Raw genomic sequence first — 18,587 nt, 5'->3', positions numbered from 1 at the left:
TTCAGCATGTTATAAATCCAACCAAGCTGTGTACAGATGTAAAAATTAATAATTAATCGCATATGAGAGACAATACATTGAAAGGTGAAAAATGACTGGAAAGAAAATAAATAGAAAATGATGTCGTCTGAGAACGTCACGTACACGTATAACCTTTTTTAAAAACAATTTCGGGCGCATTTCATTTATACACAAGATTGCACCCTTTTCCTCGCCGGCCTGGGTGCTTAAGCGCTGGGTTATGTGGTAAAAGCAGGAGAAAAACGTGCAACGGAACGTTTACGTAACAACGAGGTGTTATTGGCCGTGTCAGCGAAAATTGCTTGGTGAAAGTATGCGTTAGATGGTAAATTTGTCGGCAAAACCATAGGCGGTTGTATCGGATTCAGAAGAGGTACAGGTGATTAGAGGTCGAATATTGCAAAATGTGGAAAGGGTGAAAATCGTAGGAAAAGTAAGCTTCAGAACGTCGCAGTGAATTAAACGAAATAGATCAATGCTAATGGGACAAGTTAACGGGCCTGCAGGACAGCTTTTAAACTCGTAAAAGATCCCGAGATTATAAAAAATAACACGGATTATCTGAATTGATAACTAAGGTATCACATACAATATGATAATTTGGCTCATAGCATCGCATCGGTACATAGAACCAGTAATTCGGAAGACGGTTACGTCTGTCAGCAACGAGGAAAAGTGACCACAAAACAAAAAAAAATGAAAATTGAACTTATGAAAGGTGTTGCTGTGAAAATATGAAAGGATGATGACAATAACGCAATTTCAAACTGATGGTGCGTCAGTAACACCTGCAGGTGGCGCACAAGTACGGTAGAAAATGAGATTGTACTCCTCGAAACCACCGTGAAGATGATCCTCACTGGAGAAACATGACTCCGTCGTGAATCCAACGCGGAAACGATAAGCCGATTGCAGGTAGTTACCAACAGACAACTCAAACGTATCATCAGTGATCTGGAAGCAAGAAAAATCAGAATAGTTCTTGCGTTCGCGACGAATCCCGATCAATTGTTACTTCTTTTTTAAAATAATTTGGATTTGAATACCTGGTTCGCCACTGGATTCCTTAAACGTTCCGCTTTGAAATTATCACTTTGGAATGAGCAATACTTGTGCTGGAAGTCAGCCAAATAGCCGCAGTTGTTGATTAGTTTTCCTTTTGGAACCCTACAGAAAATTGTAAACATTATTGCTAAGAAACTCCACAAGAAAACACAAAACTTACGAGAATGTAATTTCTAAAGGAAGGGTTGGTAAATAAGGTGAAACAGGGATGTATATGTTAAAGCGACCACGTTTCCTGTTGCAGCTTTGCTCAATACAGTAGCGATTGTCGATTGTAACGTTTAAGCTAGGAATAGTGATACGAACGCCGGTTCCAAGTGGTTTGCCGGTGGAAATATCTGGAGCACTTCGGGCGATCATGTTCTTAGTCCGCTCACCCAGAGTGACGATAGTATCCATCTGAAGAACATTTGTTAACTGATCACAGTCGACGGATAGAGGGAATAGAAAGGAGATCAAGAACCTCAGTCTCTTCTCTTCCTATGTGGTATGTCGCTCGATCCGCACAACAGTAGGTATGACACTGGGTAGAACGACACGTGGACATTAACGGTGGGGCATCTGGTTGAAGCATCGGCAAATATGGATGTCCTGAATGATCATGGTTGAACGGTGAAAACGGAAAAATTTTAAAAATTGAAGCTATTCTATACCGATTTGATATATCATGTGCCCTACGCCTTCCGTAGAACCGCCAGATTTTGTGGGAGGGGTAGCATTTGGTGGATACAGGTGGTGGTAACCGTAGTTGCGGTTGTGCCAATCAAGAACGTACAAAGCGGACATTGCAATGAGGCAAGCAGCCATCACTACCACGAGGGTGATTATGGTGCCTTGGGTCAGCTTCGAATTGCAGAGCGGTTCTTGTCGATGACATTGAGATCGACATGTTCGGGTCTAAAAATTATTATTTGGAATTTTGGGAGAAAAATACATCCAGATAAGAAAGAGTACGCCTGTTTACCTTGCGCTTGTCACGACCTTCCTTAGCAATGGATGGAGAAGTAGATGCAAGTGAAGTTCTTGAATAGGACAGATAGCTCTTGTTATCGCTGACAATGCCTGATGACTGCTCGCTGAGATTTGAAGCAATCGATCCAATCAGCTTTTTCCTCCTAGCGTACCGTGCGAGCCTTTGACTAATCTCCTCGACCTTCAATAAGATTCGTGTAAATGTACTGTAAAAATTCCTGCTGTATAAAGCCAACCTTGTCATCAATCTTTGTATCCAGATCGCCCGTAAGTCTGCACAGTTCTTGCATAGCCAGAACGGTTTCGTAGAAGATTCTTGATTCATCGACAGTCAAGTGAGTACCAATATCACGCACAGCATCAGGAATGACCTGGAATAAAATCAAAGCTAGAACAACAAAGAAGACCGGGAACGTAAGACAGTGAATCTCAACATACCGCTTGCAATTCCTGCGCAATAAGACCAGTGCGTCTTCTTTGCTCTTCAGTCAACCCCCATAATTCGGCGATCTCGGGTTTATAGCGGAAATCTACTATGCGCAACTGTTGAAGATGTTCAAGTGCATCACGTGACGGTTTCTCCACAATGTCCTCTTTCAGCCGAATATCAGAAGGGCGAGTCATCTGGAAATTCTTCTAGTTATTCGACCGTGACTACTACATACAGTCTAAAAATCTACTTGTCCAGTAATGTAGATATCCCCATCAACTGTGAGCTTAGCAGCTGTGCGATCAGTCCCGATTGCGACTGGACCATGACAAACAAGCGTACCACCATTTCTATACCACTGCACATCACTCTCTGGTGGTTCAAACGAACCAGGATTCGTTGCCTGAAAACAAACCGAATAAAAATAAAACGAAATGAGTTAGCTGAGTTGAGCTGTCTGCACGATCGATCGGAGGTTCGAATCCGCCCTAGTGCTCAACAAGCCTTTCATCCCTCGGGGGTCGATAAATTGGTGCCAGACTTGTCTGGGAGGATAAAAACACTGACTTGACACATCGGCTAGCATCCGCAAGTCATTGTATAGGCCAGTTACACGTTCGTAAAACTCGAAAGATTTTGAATTGGAGTGAACGTGGTGACGCATCCCACGCGGATTGATTAACGCCGGACATCTTTTAAACTTTTTATGAGTTACTCTACCAAGACACCAACAATATAAAAGTGACAACCGGTGCCATTCCACTAACTTCAAAGGTTTCTGAATAATTTAAAGCATAACCAGCGCTTGACAACGGCGTATCCTTCACATCCGCGATGACTGCGAGCGAATCATTCGCTCGAATCATCTCCGTGTCTGTCCAGGATGTATTCGTCAGCTCCGAAGAAAACGAGTTAAAAGCATCCGTCGAAATTGCTAACGATTCGGAGTTAGCCCACTCAGCTCAGGTCGTATTTCGCGGTTATGTGAGAACAACAAATAAGCTAATGTACGAATTTTTACATGAACAAATGTGGATATTTGTGAAACCATGCGGTGAGTTATTTCTAATTGTCGTCATTGCTTTAACCAACATTCGTGATTTTAGAGACAACAACACAGATAGTTGCGGTAGATGTTTGGCTGCCACGATTCCCTCCTTCCATGAAAATTTATGGTGATTTACGAGTAGAATATTCCGTCAGAGCTACTGTTGATCCCTGGTTCATGAATAACCATATCGAGAAGATATTTTCTGTCTATCGCACACTAGTCTTGAAGATGCCACATATCAGTTGCTACCAACAGTGTATTAAAATCAGTGAATGTGTCGGTCACGGAGGATGGTATCACCGGTAAGGTGGACCAAATTGGAACTTGATCACAATCTCAATCATAATATTCTTTTTCAGAAAATGTAAACCTATTAATGGTGAGATTCGTGTAGACAAAGGAGCGTATACATGGGGTGAAAGAATTAAATTAAACTGGCAACTCCAGCTCTACTCGAAATTAGAAAAAGTGAAAATGGCGCTTGTTCAACACATTGCATACAGGTGAATTTTTACTTCTACTAATGTAATAATACACTAACTTTACATTAAAATTGAGAATTCCGAGTCCGGATCATCCTTCGCTACTGGAGAGCAACAATAGCATTGTCGCTACAACAGAAATCTCAATAGAAGAAGGGAAACATTCGAAATGTGAATTGATTGTTCCGGCCGAGCTTCCAGTCACTATGGCAATGACGCTTTGGAATGTGTTAGCTGTGCAATATGAATTGCTCTTCCAAATTAAAATGGAAGGGCATCGACAATTTGTGGATATCAGGATCCCAGTTTTAATAGCGAGCGAGCAAGTTCAGGTGCATGACTTTCAGCTTTCAAAATGTACGAGATCGATGTTATCTAAGCGTGAACGTTTAGGGGAGGAAGACTACTGCAAACGAAGAAATGATGCTTTTCAAAAGGGCACAAGACATAGATGACGATACGGATGATGACGATGATCAAGACTCAGATATAGATGAAATCACTCAGCAGGAATGCGGAGAGTCCTCCATAGAAATCGATGACATGGAAATAAGGGCCGAAGATGAAGGGACACTCATCAATGCTCATGCAAAGGTCACTTTCACAGTAAACAGCGCACAACCTGAGGATCTACGATCGCTGCGATTATTATTTCAAGGAGAAGTACGAGCTGGTTCAGTATGGTACTCATTTTTACGTTATAAAGCACATATCTCATCTGATTCAAAATTTCTTTTCACTCCTGGACAACACGTAGTTACCATCGGGTTACCTTTCAAGGATTCGCAATACGATACCAATATTCTACCTCCAGATTTAAGCGATGATATTCGCTATGTATGCAGTGTAACCACAAAGTCATGGCGAATAAATGACACTGCAGAGGAAAGGACAGTCCTGGTGGATCGAAGTGTGGATACGTGGGCGAAAGAGAAGTTTAAAACTCCCTACTCCGAAATACTCGGCGCCTACGGCATACGTATGCAACAACGGGCCTTTCAAAGAGGAAAGCATGTGTACGTCACAATTATAGGGAATGTACGTAAAGTGCGATTGTGTCTCGAGCAGCAAAGACGTATACGCCTTGCTGGCCTTAATAAGGATGACAGCTACTGTCATGCGAGAGTTGTTTCTTCTATTGACAGCCCTGACAGCAAGGAATTATGGCCAGAGCAGTGGTCACTACGTATTCCAAAGCATATACCGCCAAGTATTGAAATTACCTACTGGAATATTCTAGTTCTAAGTTATACTTTGAAGGTTATGTTCACCATGGAAGATGGCCATGAACATACACATATAGTTCCCGTTTGGATTGGATGTACAGATGACAAACTTCACCCCTCTGAAGCGATTCCACTGCAGATACTACAACCTCCTCCAAATAAAGAAACACTCAATAACGCATCAAAAACCGCTTTTCTCGGGGATTTACCGGAATTCGAAGTGATTGGAAACGAAGAAGCAATGGAACCACCGAAATGGGTGAACAGGTACAATGATCACACGTATTCTTAATTTTTGAACTAGTAATAAAGCTTTCAATGTGAGTACTGGACAACCAAACAAACATACCCGAACGATAACTTTCTCCGATTGCTGCGCCTGAATGAGGGCAGGAGGGCCGTTCTCAATGCACGCAAGTAGGCGAACGACAAGCAGGAAGTATTTCTGATCGGGATTTGGTCGATTATTCTTTCTCTGATTGTTAAGAGTCGTTTCAGAGAAATGTAGTCGAGGTACTGTTACTTTAGTGATTTCGCGAGCGTGAATATTTAGTCTGTAAAGGGAAATTATTGATCATTATCACGTGGTGTGTGGAATAAGCAGCGAGACTTACATGACAGGATCATGGGGAATCGGTTTGCGGTCAGTTTGGGACTGTTTGATTTGAATTTCGGACGATAACATCTCAGCTTTCACTCCACAAAACGCTAATTTAATAGCTTTGATCGGGTGCATTACTCCATCAACTTTCACGAATTTCGGCGGATTCTCGTCATTCGCTTCGATATTTACCGAGATCTGAAAGGAATAGAGAATTGTTAAGAAGAGGTAGCAAACATTTATGCACGAGTGCTATAAGCATACTTGGAAGTGATTCTTTTTCTGATTAACGAAGCATCCATCCGAATTCGAATAGTTGAAACCTTTGTCAGCAACAACGCAAATTTTCAGCTTCGTTAGTTGCTGATGATTTATGTCGTACAAGGAACTCCACTGGTCTTCTTGGAACGTCGAGAATTTGATCACCTTGAACTAATACGTTAGCTTGAATTGATTGAAGCTTATAGAATTTTACGACCATGATCGAACTATATAAAACCTGTTGAGAAAAGTTCTCGTCCTGATAGTTACAGTCAATAGGACTCGCAGCAACTGGTGCTTGTCCTACACCGGGAAAATTTGGTAGAAATTTCGGAGGGTCCAATAATTGACTGTCGTGACGTGGGCGTTTTCTGAACGGTTCAAAAATATCGTTGACAGACCGCTACCTTTGGAAGAAATCTGACATAAATAACTGCGATACCTTGGCGCTTCCTGACTATTGATACTGCCTTCGCTGGAAACGTTCAGTATGTTGAATAACCCTGCACTATAACCGTTATTAACTATGTATTGTTGGGTATCGTGACGAACATTCGAAACAGGTGGTGAAACCTGCAAATATACTACTCCGCTACTCGACAAGAAAGGAATATAAATTAGATGGCAGCAATTGACACCTGTGGTAAACTGCCAGGAGTCGGCTGACTCGGTGGATATGGACTCATAAAACATGCATTTTGTGGAGATGCCATTGGATGTGTAACTGGACCATGAGAAGGTTGATGGAGTTCATGAGTCATAATTCCAGGAACACCCAAAATCAAACCACCATTATTGCTTAGATTGCCGTGAATACCTAAATTCGAAGGGACTTCACCAGCGCACGAAATGGTCCATTAGTTGTGATCTAATAGTTGTAAATAAAAAGCAGATATCCTACGGTAGCAAATGACTCTGAAGTTGCGGGTGCTAGCAATTGCTATACATTCACCAAAAGAATATATGAATCAACCTCTCTGAATTATTTAGCTCTATCTATGAACGATAACGCAGGAATAGGGACAGAACCAGCAGTTTGACAGAAGAAAAAAATCATTAAACTTCTATCAGCTGTTACTTAGCGTAGGGAAAACTTGACTACCTTAAAGAGAAACCAAAACTGCAGAAATTTCAATTTAAAAAAAAAGCGGAGAAAAGGAAGAATTGTTCATATTAGGAAATAAGAGAGCGTTCGTAATAAGCGAGCGGCAAACGAAATGATTGGGAACGCCGCATCTTCAAACTTCAACATATACGCCTTCGCCGCAAAGAATACTGTCAGCTAACCATTTTCAAAATGAAAAAGGCCATAAATCGTCGTTACAGTACTAGCTTCTCCTGAACATGAGATGTTTGACGGAGTAGGAAAATCGCAAGAAGAATCGAAGAATAAGAAAAAATTGAGGAGAATGATACTACGATTACAAGATGTTTGATGACAGCATGATTAAATACGCAGATGGCTTTTAATGGGTTAAAAAAAATCTTACAGTAGTGTTCAATAAGTACGCACCGACATAATTGGGATAGTTCTCTGGAGAATATGGAGCATCTGAATTACTTTCAGGAGAACCTGATGATCCTGCGCCGGAGATGTCGGTTATGGGTGGTGAGTCCGGTAAACGAGTCGCATTCTGCAAGATGTTTTGTATCAGTAAAAAAATGAAAATTGCACTCCCAAAAAGAAATTTCCAATTTTAAACGAAAATTGGAAATTTTTTCGTTCATTCTATGATAGGATGTGTACAGATATGCCGAAAGCTTTGTAAAGGAACGAAATCTGAGAAATATGCAGATTTTTTTCCTCCTCAATTATTCAAGTTGAAAAGTATCCGACATGGTAGGAAGTTTTCGTGACTAAACTGCGATAACTGCTACCTGGAACATAGCGTGTGAATTATGCTGCTGATTATGTCCTAGTCCTTGCACGTTCCTATCGTTGTGGGGAAGACGAGAGGGATCAGGACTGTCCAGTGGTGTACTAAACACAGAATTCAGATCACATTGGGTAAGGCTTCCCCTGTCACAATGTGGAGATTCAAAGTGGTAATAAGGTCAAGGTTACATGGACACCAGAATGAGGTAACGTCAGCAAGTTCGCAACATTCAAACAGACGAAATACACCATCAACGCACTTTTTTTCTAGTGCTGGTCTCGGAAAGGGCCAAAGAAAAAAGTGCTATGCGAGAACCCTTGTTCAACTAGCTCTCGCACCATCCTTTTTTCGCGCATAATCGATTGTGGGGTTTCGTTTTTAGGGAAGCACCAGATAGAGCAGTCGGCACTGCAGTGACCTATTGCATTCGACTACCACATACTTACTCTAACGACAAAACATAATGTTACAACAGCCATTGATGCCAAATGTCCGCTGTTCCGAAGTCGTCGGTTCTAAACATCCGACTCAGCGCACATCTTTATTTATCCAGCGAGCCATAGCTGACCAACGAACTTCTGCACCTTTTTTCCAAAGTAAATATGTCGAGCAAAGAACAGACAATGAATGATGCGAGAGAAAAAAGTCTGACCCTAGTGGTAATCGATTCGTATTACGCATGGGTGGTCGCTCAACAACGTGGATTGGTGACAAGCAAACCGCCCCTTGTCAGGACTTCGACAGATCAAAAAGAAGTAAGAGACATTGTTAAGGAAATGGCAAGCTAAGAGACAAATATCTCGGACTTTAAGGATGAGATTGCAGCAACATATGTAGAAAGTAAAGCCAGAGTGCCAATGAGCTACATGTAAGTATTTAGAAAGACTCACTTATCGTTGTGAACGAACTCCAACAAATTGAAAGTGGAAAGGTTGCTAAATTCTCCAAGGGGGTCAGCAAGCCCCTCCTCTGTAAAATAAATGTTGCAGGAGATATCATACCAGTGCTCACAAATATCTGTTTCATTACAACAAAGATATTTTGTAAAACTGCCCGTTCTGCTACAGAATTAGCCATACTCCAAATGCCTGAGAAGAACCAAGCAGAGGAAAGAAAAATCATGTGCGCGGCAACACAAAAAAGTCATGCGTGCATGCAGTGCACGTCAACCCATTCTCGACGAAAACGAAGAGAACGTTCGAGACTGAAGCAATGTCTGTAGGACCTACCTTTAAAGTTAAAAGATCGGCTCTTAGCCATGCAGTTTCATGGAAGGGAAGCTATGTTAGCGAGGGAGCGCGTTCAGCAATAAGGGCTGCGCCCGCCTGTCCGTACCAGGCCGCGGCCCCCGACGCCGCACGACAATCTATTTTTCTCTGCGTCCGTCTCGCTAGCACTGCGGCTCAGTCTTTCTAGGAATGAGCTCTTGCTCTCCTGCTCAGGCCGTCCTAGGCACATATTCACGAACACCAACATAGCCAACGTTAGTGAGCATTTACATCAAAATACCTGTTTAACCTGCGTGTCAACGAAGATACGGGACTACTGGTACTACCGTCACTCCCTGCACACTAGTTACTTTCAAGATCAGTGCTGTGGGTCATATAGATTATAGGTCGCAAACCTTTTTCATTCATCCTATTCAGTCCACAAATTCAGATCAATACGCAATTGGCCCTGACCTTGCGATGGTTGTTCGTTAAAACGAAAAGAGCCGAGGTCAGCGTGGCTATTATTGAGCCTACAGGTAGTGCCACCCATCTATCAGCCACGTCACCGCATCGTACTTAGAATTAGACAATACGACAAATCTAGGGGTAAGCTGTACTTTACAAATATGCACACATTTCAATGCATACCATAACTCCCCTTTCCTTTCTCCCCTTCAGAATTTCATAGATCGTTTACAATCTTTTTCTTTAATCAACATCGTAGCAACCTTCACTTGTGTGCTTCCACATTTATTTGGTGAAAGTGGCACACAAATACATACACATGTTTTGGGCACCTTTTGGTCAGTTCTCTTGAGTCCCCAAAGGTGAAGGTTCCGTGAGAATCATACACATCACGTGGCACGTGCATTTTGCCGTGCAGGCCGACACTGGTTGGCACGACAAGTCGGCGAACTCAAGCAAACCCATAAAGAGGACGAACCGATGGACCTCACTGTCAATATTTTTATTATTCTTGCAAGCGTTAGAATAAAATGAAAACACAAAGGCTGAATTCATTCTGATTGGAATTTCGCATGCGCTGTTTAGCATGTGTTAATCACGGAAACGTGGCCCATAAGGAGGGAGGATGTTGTCAGAGGGGACTAGTAGTAGAACAGGTGATTCCTTTCTTGGCATATAATCATATCAAAAAGAGAGTTAGAATGAAGGTCAAGCTCAGGTTTTGAGCAATAGATGTTTCATTGGTACGGTGTCAATAAACAGGCTGACAAGCAAACACTGTCGAACGATGGACAGAGTGGACAGAGGACTTAGCTGGATCCAATTGCAACAACAGATAGACGAGCACTGCCCGGGAGTGCTTGTAAGGGTTTCGCGACAAGCCTACTGTTTTTGCGCTTCTCCTGTGCCCCACGTCTTTTTTTCCCCGTTCCTCTTCGTATCGAAGCGTGCCGAGTAAAGTGCGCCGTAAGTACATCTGTCCTGATCGGCAACAACGCAATGGGGCGAGATCGGCTGGCACGGGCATGGCACGGTGATAGCTCTGTGGGTCCGTGCGGCTAAGCTCAAAGTTCACGAACTGATTGACCCATCTCTTTTCCGTCCAAGCAGCGATGAAAATTCCCCGAAATTCTGTCAGAGAAGAATACCGAATGTGTAGTGGTTAAAGAAACTGCATCTCGGCGTTCCCAACAAAAACTGTTTATTAAAGAGACCATGAAACTCAATGTTAGAACGTCCTACTACTCACATAACAGTGAAACAGTGTCCACTCATTTCTTCAAATTATTGGCTACTTCTCATCAATCAAGTTCAAAGAGGTAAATGGTTTGTTTTTATGTAAACCAAAAACCTCTAGTTTTTGTGTTATCATATGGAACTCAATGCTCATTTTCTAATCGCTTCCGGAAAACAAAGCCCGATGTTGAGTCACATGTGTGCGTGTGTCAGCCCGTACCAAGCATACAACGGATAAAGAGTTAGTTGTGCGAGAAGCAAGAGAACAACAGAGATAGCAATGTTTGGAAATATAACAGAAAAATGAAGTGACAGAAAAGGAGGTCGCAGCTATGTTGGATCGCTAGGACCGGCAAAAGCTAGTGAAATACACTTTGCAATTTCACATATATATGTGTTTCGAAAGAAAAAAACCGAAATAATCAGCATACCTTCGAAGACACCGAATTCTTTCGGATAAGGATTTCCGAGCATATCGGATGCGAGAAGCGACGAAAAAAACACGAGTGGTCAAGATGTTAGTCCGTATCAAACGCAGATTTCGAAACTGCAATGGCACATACGATTATTAAAGAACAAGCACACGAGGATAACAATGGGATTTTGTATGCGGATTTTAACGAGAGGCTGCGTAAGGGGAAGCAGAAAAGTGTTGAACAACAACTGTCACTATCGAAAAGATCAGCGCTATACGAATCAGCTGTTCGGAAGAAACGCTTTCTGTTTATCGCCAACCTGGCCGCTATGACACCAAGAGTATTTCTAGATATGACAACGAACTACAACAGAGATGGCATCAACTCGGAATCAAACGCCCACCTCTGGCCTCATAAATGCGTAATCAATGTGTTGTGGATTTACTTTATCAGATGTTCTCATGCATAAATCCGGGAATGTTGTTAAGACTATATAACATGTACAATACTTCAACACTCCATATTCTACGTTCAACATCACAAATTTTCTGCTGTATGGAACTAGTTCCTTCAAAGTTTATCTTAAAATTTGAGAAGGATCTGTATTAATCCAAGTCGTACTGAGAAAGCCAAGGAAACAAGAGGCATTGTAAAGAAAAAGAAAACCTTCCACAAATTAAAAGAGTGGATAAGCAGAGACAAATAGGCAGAGAAAGGGACAGTGTATGCAATACAAGAAAAAAAAACACTAAAAGAAAAGGATCACAATAGAAAAAGAAACGATGGCATGAGCGCTAGAATGTGAAAGAATGGTTGAAAACTTTACTGAGAGTCGATCTTTGAGCGGAACCAAATCCAACACAAATGATATGTTAGAGTATTTCTGAAAAAAAAAAAAACAAATGGATTAGTCAAATACATTACGAGTAACTCGAAAAGTCGAAAACAATGAAGGATAATAGGATTAGATGAAACTTGATCTAATACGGTAATTCTCACAAAACTTCATAACATGGAGACAGGAAATAAGCAAAAATATCAAGTTTACAGTCTATGTTTCAAGTTCCTAAAATTCGTTCGACTCCTTAACATCCGAGTAGCGACGTGTTCTCTTCATGTTCAAGGTTGTTCATTTTCTAGTTGTGAGACAGACTTGTTTACCCTTGATTGCGCAACCAATGCAAACCTTTGTAGAGATTTTATGCTTCTGTTTGAAATATAGCAACCAATAAGACCAACGACATCCACAAATCCTACCTAGATTTCATTTCTTCTTTTTTCTTCGATTCATAGGGTTGTAACTATATTTACGACGATAAGCACGTGCAAGCAAATTGTTGCGCATTTCACAATTATCTCTCAAACAGAGGTCGCTGGATCATTAATGATAAGCCGTGTGCGAATGGAATTGAACACCTGAACAGGTTCTAATCCATCCCCACAAGAAATCCATAGAAACAGAACAATATCTATAGAGCAACCTTTAGTCGATGAAATAAAGCATGACATTGGCAGATTAATAACAGATTCATTCGCGATATGTGCTGCAAAGGCTATAAAAACGAGCGACCAGAGCGGCAATGTATCAGAGCTTCCTAGCAGTCTCAGGTGGCCAGGGAACCGACGTCCTCCACCTTTCGTGTGTTCTCTATACTTAATTTTCACTACGGAACCGGTCGACGCTTCCTCAAGATTGGCACATGGATTTCAATAGCCCTGTACCGAAACAACTTTCGATCCACCATTTTCAGTGCTCCAGGAAACAAATGCCATTGGAAGATCGTTACTAAAGCTAAGCTTATGCAATAATATTTAGACTGTAGGCCGGAATAATTCAAGGAAGGCACGTCATCAAAATTATTGTTAATCAATGCAGCAGCCTCACTCGCCTAACCCTATAGTACAAGGAATGAAGAGAAGAATCGAAAGACTTAAATAGAATTCACATAAAGTGTTCGTATGTTCTTTTTTTTCTGATCGTGCTATAGTGAACGCAATGAAATGAATAAATCCTCACATTAACCAACTGATAAAAGACGAACGGAAACAAAAGAAAGATGAAAACAAGGAGAAACGTAACTGTTGCATTAAACTGTAACTTTTCAAATTACATTTGAACGGTTTCGCATCTTTTCGCAACTGTAGCAACTTATCTTCAGAAAAGAACCTGATGACACTGCTGGGTACAAGCACATATCACACGATAACTGGAAAAAGGATCAAATGAATCGATATCTTGACAGATAGTATGAAACATATCTACTACAAGAACAATGAAAGTGACGTTAACTTATACAAGAAAGGTACGGCTTGGAACGTACTACGACTGATTATCAAGAATTCATGTTTTTCTTTCATGTAATACATATCATATGCGTATCCCTTTTCATAAAAGCGAATGCTAATCTGCTTCCCACCTTGAACATATTTCTAAAACGCCTTTGTATAGTAGGTACGATGACTCTCAGAATTCACCTATATATTGTAAAGGGTAGTTATTTTAGATGTTAGCACGATATTTAACTTCAATTTCGTGCAATAAATACAATATACATGAACACTACTCGTGTCTAAACATACACCGCTGCGGGAGGCCCCGCCCCTTGCACCAATGCTAACGCGCCGTAAAATTCAAAATGGTACACCGAGTGACTACTTCTGTTGTTTCAGAGGAATAAGCTTAGAGGAAGGTAGAAAATGAGTGCTTTACGGTGTTTTGCGCACTATTACCTTAAAGGCATCACCCCATAATCTGAGGTGGTGCTGATTTCAGGTGGAGTATTCGTATACGGGATGGGAAACTACAGAGAGGGAGGTGATTCCATCCATTTCTTCCTAATTGCCATAAAAAACGGCCCGGAAGATACGGCTTCAGGCGTTTTGGCGCACTACTTTCTACAGGGAGTTCGACTGGAGCGCGCCAGTCTTGTGCGGCGCCGCATCTTCCCGGCCGTTTTTTACGGCAATTAGGAAGAAATGGACGGAATCACCCCCCACCCCGTAGTCTCCCATCCCCTATACGAATAATCCACCTGAAATCTGCACCACCTCAGATTCGTGGGGTGATGCCTTTAATGAACCTTAATCCAAGAAAGAAAGGAAGTATGATCTCCGAATTTCAAACTGAGTAAGGGATGAAATTGGAGCTTAGGCTTTTTGAGCCTTATCTTGCAGCTGAGAAAGATAACTGGTAACTAGGTAACTGCATAGCTTACATCTTTTCCTCTTTCTCTGTCCAGTTTTCTTTTCGTTATTCCATTTGTTCTTGCATTGGTCTCCTTATTTATTACTATCACTTATTTAATTTGAGTTTCCATTCTCTTTCTCGTCTATTACATCCCTGTTTTACTTGATTAGTTTTCTCTTCATTCTATTTGTTTTTTTTTTTTTTTTGCAGTCCGACTTCTTTCAACATAATTAAGTTCACTGCCGTTTTCACTTGTTTCCCACACTGTCAATTACTAACACAGTAGCAGGCCTCCCTTTCTTAACCTCACTATTGTTTAAGCTTTAGTAATAGGAGAACAAACTACGTTATTTCTTTAATTTTCTGTGATTTTCCCTCTACGTAATTACATCATCAGAGCTGAATTGCCTCAGTAGTAGATTTGATTCAGTTCTAAGTATTTTTGAGCAGAGGTTTGAGGTTGGGAACTGGTAAAATTCGGAAACATGAATAGTCATACTCTCGCACAGACGAAAAACGGAAAGTAAATCAAACTTTAGGATACAGTGTTCAAAAAAGTACTAGTAGCTGTTGAAAAATTTCGTACGTATACTTCCTATGAAAAGCTCTAGGCTTAACTTTGACTATAAAGAGAGTTTGATTTCCCCCTCTTCGGAAAACCGAGAAGAAAACTGGATAGAGGAATAGTAAAAGATTTTAGCTATGCAGTTACTTGAAGTAATCGTCGTTAGCTGCATTATAAGGATAGAAAAGCCTAAGTTTCAATCTCACCCGTTACTCAGTTTGAAATTCGGAGATCATACTTCCTTTCTTTCGTGGATCAAAGTTTATTGTGATATTCTCCTCGTTCGCTTTAACGTAAGAGTACGTGAAACATGGTAAGGCACTCAGTTTCTACGGTGTAAGTTTAGATAGGAGTCGTAGACACTCTCCATTGCAAAATGAACCAAAGAGTTTGTGATAATTTGTTCGTCATAAAGATATAAAAATGAGGTTGCAAGTGATAGGTTGCTGGGATTCAATAAAAAAGGCGGGTGTGGCACAGTCGGTTAGAGGTCCGTTGTAGCCACACGGTCAAGGGTTCGAAACCGCCCTAGTGCAAACCAAGCTTTTCATCCCTCCGGGGTCGATAAATTGGTACCAGACTTGTCTGGGAGGATAAAAACACTGACTTGATCATCGGCTGGCCCCCGCAAGTCATTGTATAGGCCAGCACGCGTTCCAAAACCTCAACGATTACGAATTCCAGTAAAACGCGTTGGCGCATCCAAAGTGGACTGATACGCCAGTGACTTTTATATCTACCGGTAGACATACTGCTTCCAGTAGGTTTAGTGATAACTGCAAATGTTCCACTATTAACGAAAAACAACTGAAAATTACGAAAAAAAAGTGATGTAACGCCACATGAGGTGAGGAGGGAATGAAAAAGCAAGTATAAAGTGGAGCCTCATGAATAATTTCTATGTTCAGTTATTTAGAAGCACGTGATAGAAAATTCTAGAAGATTACAATCCATTTCACATGCAATATCCCTGCGTATTAGAGGTCGCCCGATTTTGCTGCAAGCACCACTTAGCTGCACATAATGCGACCATTAAAGTGATTGGACAAAGTACAGCCTTGTTGTTTGTTTATCTCTACGGGACAAAGAAGAAAAGAAATCGCCTATCAAGAAAACAATACCTGAAAGCTTTCATTTTGAGATGCTAACTTTTGGGATCTATGTTAGGATCCAGAAACGAGAAGTAAACGTGAAAAATCAGAGCAAAAAGCAGTGTTCAGCAACAGCATTGGTGCAAGAAAACGTGATATATTAGGGATGCCAAGAAGTAATCTCATTCTTTTATTTCATTTTGTTTATTATCGGCTCGCATTAAAAGATAATGGAATACATGTACAGGTGAGTAATACTATGTAGGATAATCAAATTTTGCTAGAAGTGACGGGAAAAGGAAAAATGGTTAGTTAGTGTTTTACGCAAATTAATTTTATTTAGAAACCTCTGTTTTAAAGACCCAGGACTTATTACATACACGCCAGAAAATTGAAAATAGTAGTGATTACGTCACTGACTGAAGGCTACAATAAACTTTAAAAAGTTTTGTTTTGATGTGACGATAAAAAAACGACATCACTTTTCTAAACCGCCAATGGTCGTGTTGAAATTTTGGAACAGCTATGCAAAAGGCGAGCTTCAACTTGAAAAGGAAAGTCCTCAAAATTTTCCTCGATTTACCTCCTACGTTGTTAAGAAAGGTGATTGGTGTGATGGTTCTGTGCAATAATGGGTTCAAAATCAACAAAGGTGGAGTTAGATTCAATCTATGTGTGACGTGCTGTAAAAATAAGGATTAAAAATCACTAATGTTTTAGAGCGGTTTCACGTTACCACGTGCTTGGAAACGAAAACTATACACATGAAGAGGACACAGTAGGAGCCGGTGCTCCAACTCTCTTCACTTTCGGACGGTTGGGGAAGGTATCCTCTTAAAGACATCAATCCAGGAATCTGAGCTGGTACGGATTTCAGGTGAAGTATTCGTATACAGGACAGTAGATTATGGAGAGGGGGTGATTCCGTCCATTTCTTCCTAACTGCAGTAAAAAACGGCCCGGAAGATACGAATTCGGGCGTTCTGGCGCACTATTTTCTAAAAGGAGTTCGATTGGAGCGCGCCTGCATTGTGCGGCGCCGCATCTTCTGGGCCGTTTTTTTACGGCAATTAGCAAGAAATGGACGGAGTCACCTCCCTCTCTGTAGTCTCCCATCCCGTATATGAATACTCCACCTGAAATCTGCACCACCTCAGATTCATGGGGTGATGCCTTTAAGCTACACCACTTGAGCTAGACCCCCTTCAACTGAGGGGTCCTGCTCCTCCCTATCACATCTGTGCACAAGAACCACATGTTCAAAAATACTGCTATACAAAGTCACCAATAGTAAAGACATGTGAAGTCAAACTCACACGTGGATGCCTTTGCGAGACCGAAACAAGCAAAAACTAGGAGGAATTGAATATGAGTTAACAAAAACCAAGGAGGAAAGGAAAAAAAAACGTCGAATACATCATCAATAAATGACATTAAAGCAAGAAGTCTCTGATGTCAGAATTACAATGGAGCACTGAGATACCGTAGACGTGAAAAGTGGCAGTATCACTTATTCTAAATGAATGATATCGTATTGAAGAAGTAAACTGTGGGTATCGAACTATAAGCAAAAAAAAAGCAGCTAAGAGAGGTATGTTATCAGAAATACGGGTAACTTGAAACGTATATGAGAAGCATTAACTAGAACAGAAACAAGTGAATAAAGACACACAAAATTCAGTTACAAGCAAAGAATTATTCCCAAAGGAAATTGTCGGTTGATGGTCACAACGAATTTGTAGGAAAAAAATAAAAAATAAAAAATAAATAAAATATAAAAATAGGAACATACATAAGACAGAAATTCTGTCCACCCTACAAACATATGCAAGATCAGTAGTAATTTTCACCCTTTTCGGCTCATGGTCAGCTGTAAAACGGACAACTGTCATAAATGACGAAGGCGACAACGCCGAAACGTTAGCCGTAATAAATTTTGTTAACAATCTTGGCTGTTGCTTAAATTCGACTATCAACAAGTGTCATAAATGTTGCATTACCTATGAGTTGAGGAAAAATCACGTGCGACAATCGATAATCGCTACTACGACTGATGCACGTCGTTATTTCTCAGACCTACAGACGATGTGTTACGCGATGAAGGAAGTGACGAAAACTTCTGTGCAAGGATTTCGAACTTATCCTTTGATGTATAGAATAAGCTAAACTAACTAAATAGCTAAATAAGCTAAACATAACTGGTACGTGTAAAATGAAAATGTTCACAAGAAAGTCCTAGGATCTCTCGGACAGGACTGACACTCTTTCGAAGCACTGTTGATAGCACTGTTTGACGTGCAAATACCGCTTGGATATGAATCTGACGTCAATCTCCTTCCGAGTTAGTGCTGCATGTAGAGGATTAGTTCAGTAGATGAACATGTACATCTAAGTAAAGGTATAACTGAACTTCATTTTTAAAAAATCATA

General features: G+C 40.9%; 3 protein-coding genes across 7 annotated transcripts; 1 reads left to right on the top strand and 2 right to left on the bottom strand.

The window, feature by feature from the left end:
- Positions 1-783: 783 nt before the first annotated feature.
- Positions 784-11,372, bottom strand: RB195_025471 (uncharacterized protein; the record flags this gene model as incomplete). 4 transcript variants are annotated; one of them, XM_064213631.1, is made up of 19 exons in its annotated part: positions 784-975; positions 1,068-1,188; positions 1,247-1,485; positions 1,550-1,677; positions 1,740-1,983; positions 2,051-2,239; positions 2,295-2,429; positions 2,497-2,682; positions 2,739-2,891; positions 5,597-5,801; positions 5,862-6,046; positions 6,113-6,280; positions 6,348-6,480; positions 6,552-6,682; positions 6,748-6,926; positions 7,623-7,743; positions 7,988-8,090; positions 8,877-8,955; positions 11,330-11,372. In XM_064213631.1, the coding sequence occupies 19 exons, from the start codon at positions 11,370-11,372 to the stop codon at positions 784-786; spliced, it is 2,934 nt and encodes a 977-aa protein (XP_064069510.1). The 4 variants fall into 4 exon arrangements, with proteins under 4 accessions (XP_064069510.1, XP_064069511.1, XP_064069515.1 ...); XM_064213632.1 differs by having other exon boundaries at positions 6,113-6,274; XM_064213629.1 differs by lacking the exons at positions 784-975; positions 1,068-1,188; positions 1,247-1,485; ... (4 more) ...; positions 2,497-2,682; positions 2,739-2,891 and adding an exon at positions 5,418-5,534.
- Positions 3,323-5,539, top strand: RB195_025472 (uncharacterized protein; the record flags this gene model as incomplete). Of its 2 annotated transcripts, XM_064213633.1 has the most annotated exons (6): positions 3,494-3,542; positions 3,595-3,841; positions 3,899-4,042; positions 4,098-4,353; positions 4,415-5,231; positions 5,282-5,310. In XM_064213633.1, 6 exons carry the CDS (start codon positions 3,494-3,496, stop codon positions 5,308-5,310), a joined length of 1,542 nt encoding a protein of 513 aa, XP_064069514.1. The 2 variants fall into 2 exon arrangements, with proteins under 2 accessions (XP_064069513.1, XP_064069514.1); XM_064213634.1 differs by having other exon boundaries at positions 3,323-3,542; positions 4,107-4,353; positions 4,415-5,539.
- Positions 11,373-12,433: 1,061 nt separating the features above from the next.
- RB195_025470 (uncharacterized protein) lies at positions 12,434-15,816 on the bottom strand (the record flags this gene model as incomplete). Its single annotated transcript, XM_064213628.1, has 4 exons — positions 12,434-12,500; positions 12,572-12,615; positions 13,482-13,521; positions 15,674-15,816. The coding sequence occupies 4 exons, from the start codon at positions 15,814-15,816 to the stop codon at positions 12,434-12,436; spliced, it is 294 nt and encodes a 97-aa protein (XP_064069509.1).
- Positions 15,817-18,587: the final 2,771 nt, after the last annotated feature.

Source organism: Necator americanus, chromosome X (genome assembly GCF_031761385.1).
Source record: "Necator americanus strain Aroian chromosome X, whole genome shotgun sequence".
Classification (NCBI taxonomy): Eukaryota; Metazoa; Nematoda; class Chromadorea; order Rhabditida; family Ancylostomatidae; genus Necator; species Necator americanus.
This window is presented reverse-complemented; position numbering and strand designations above follow the sequence as displayed.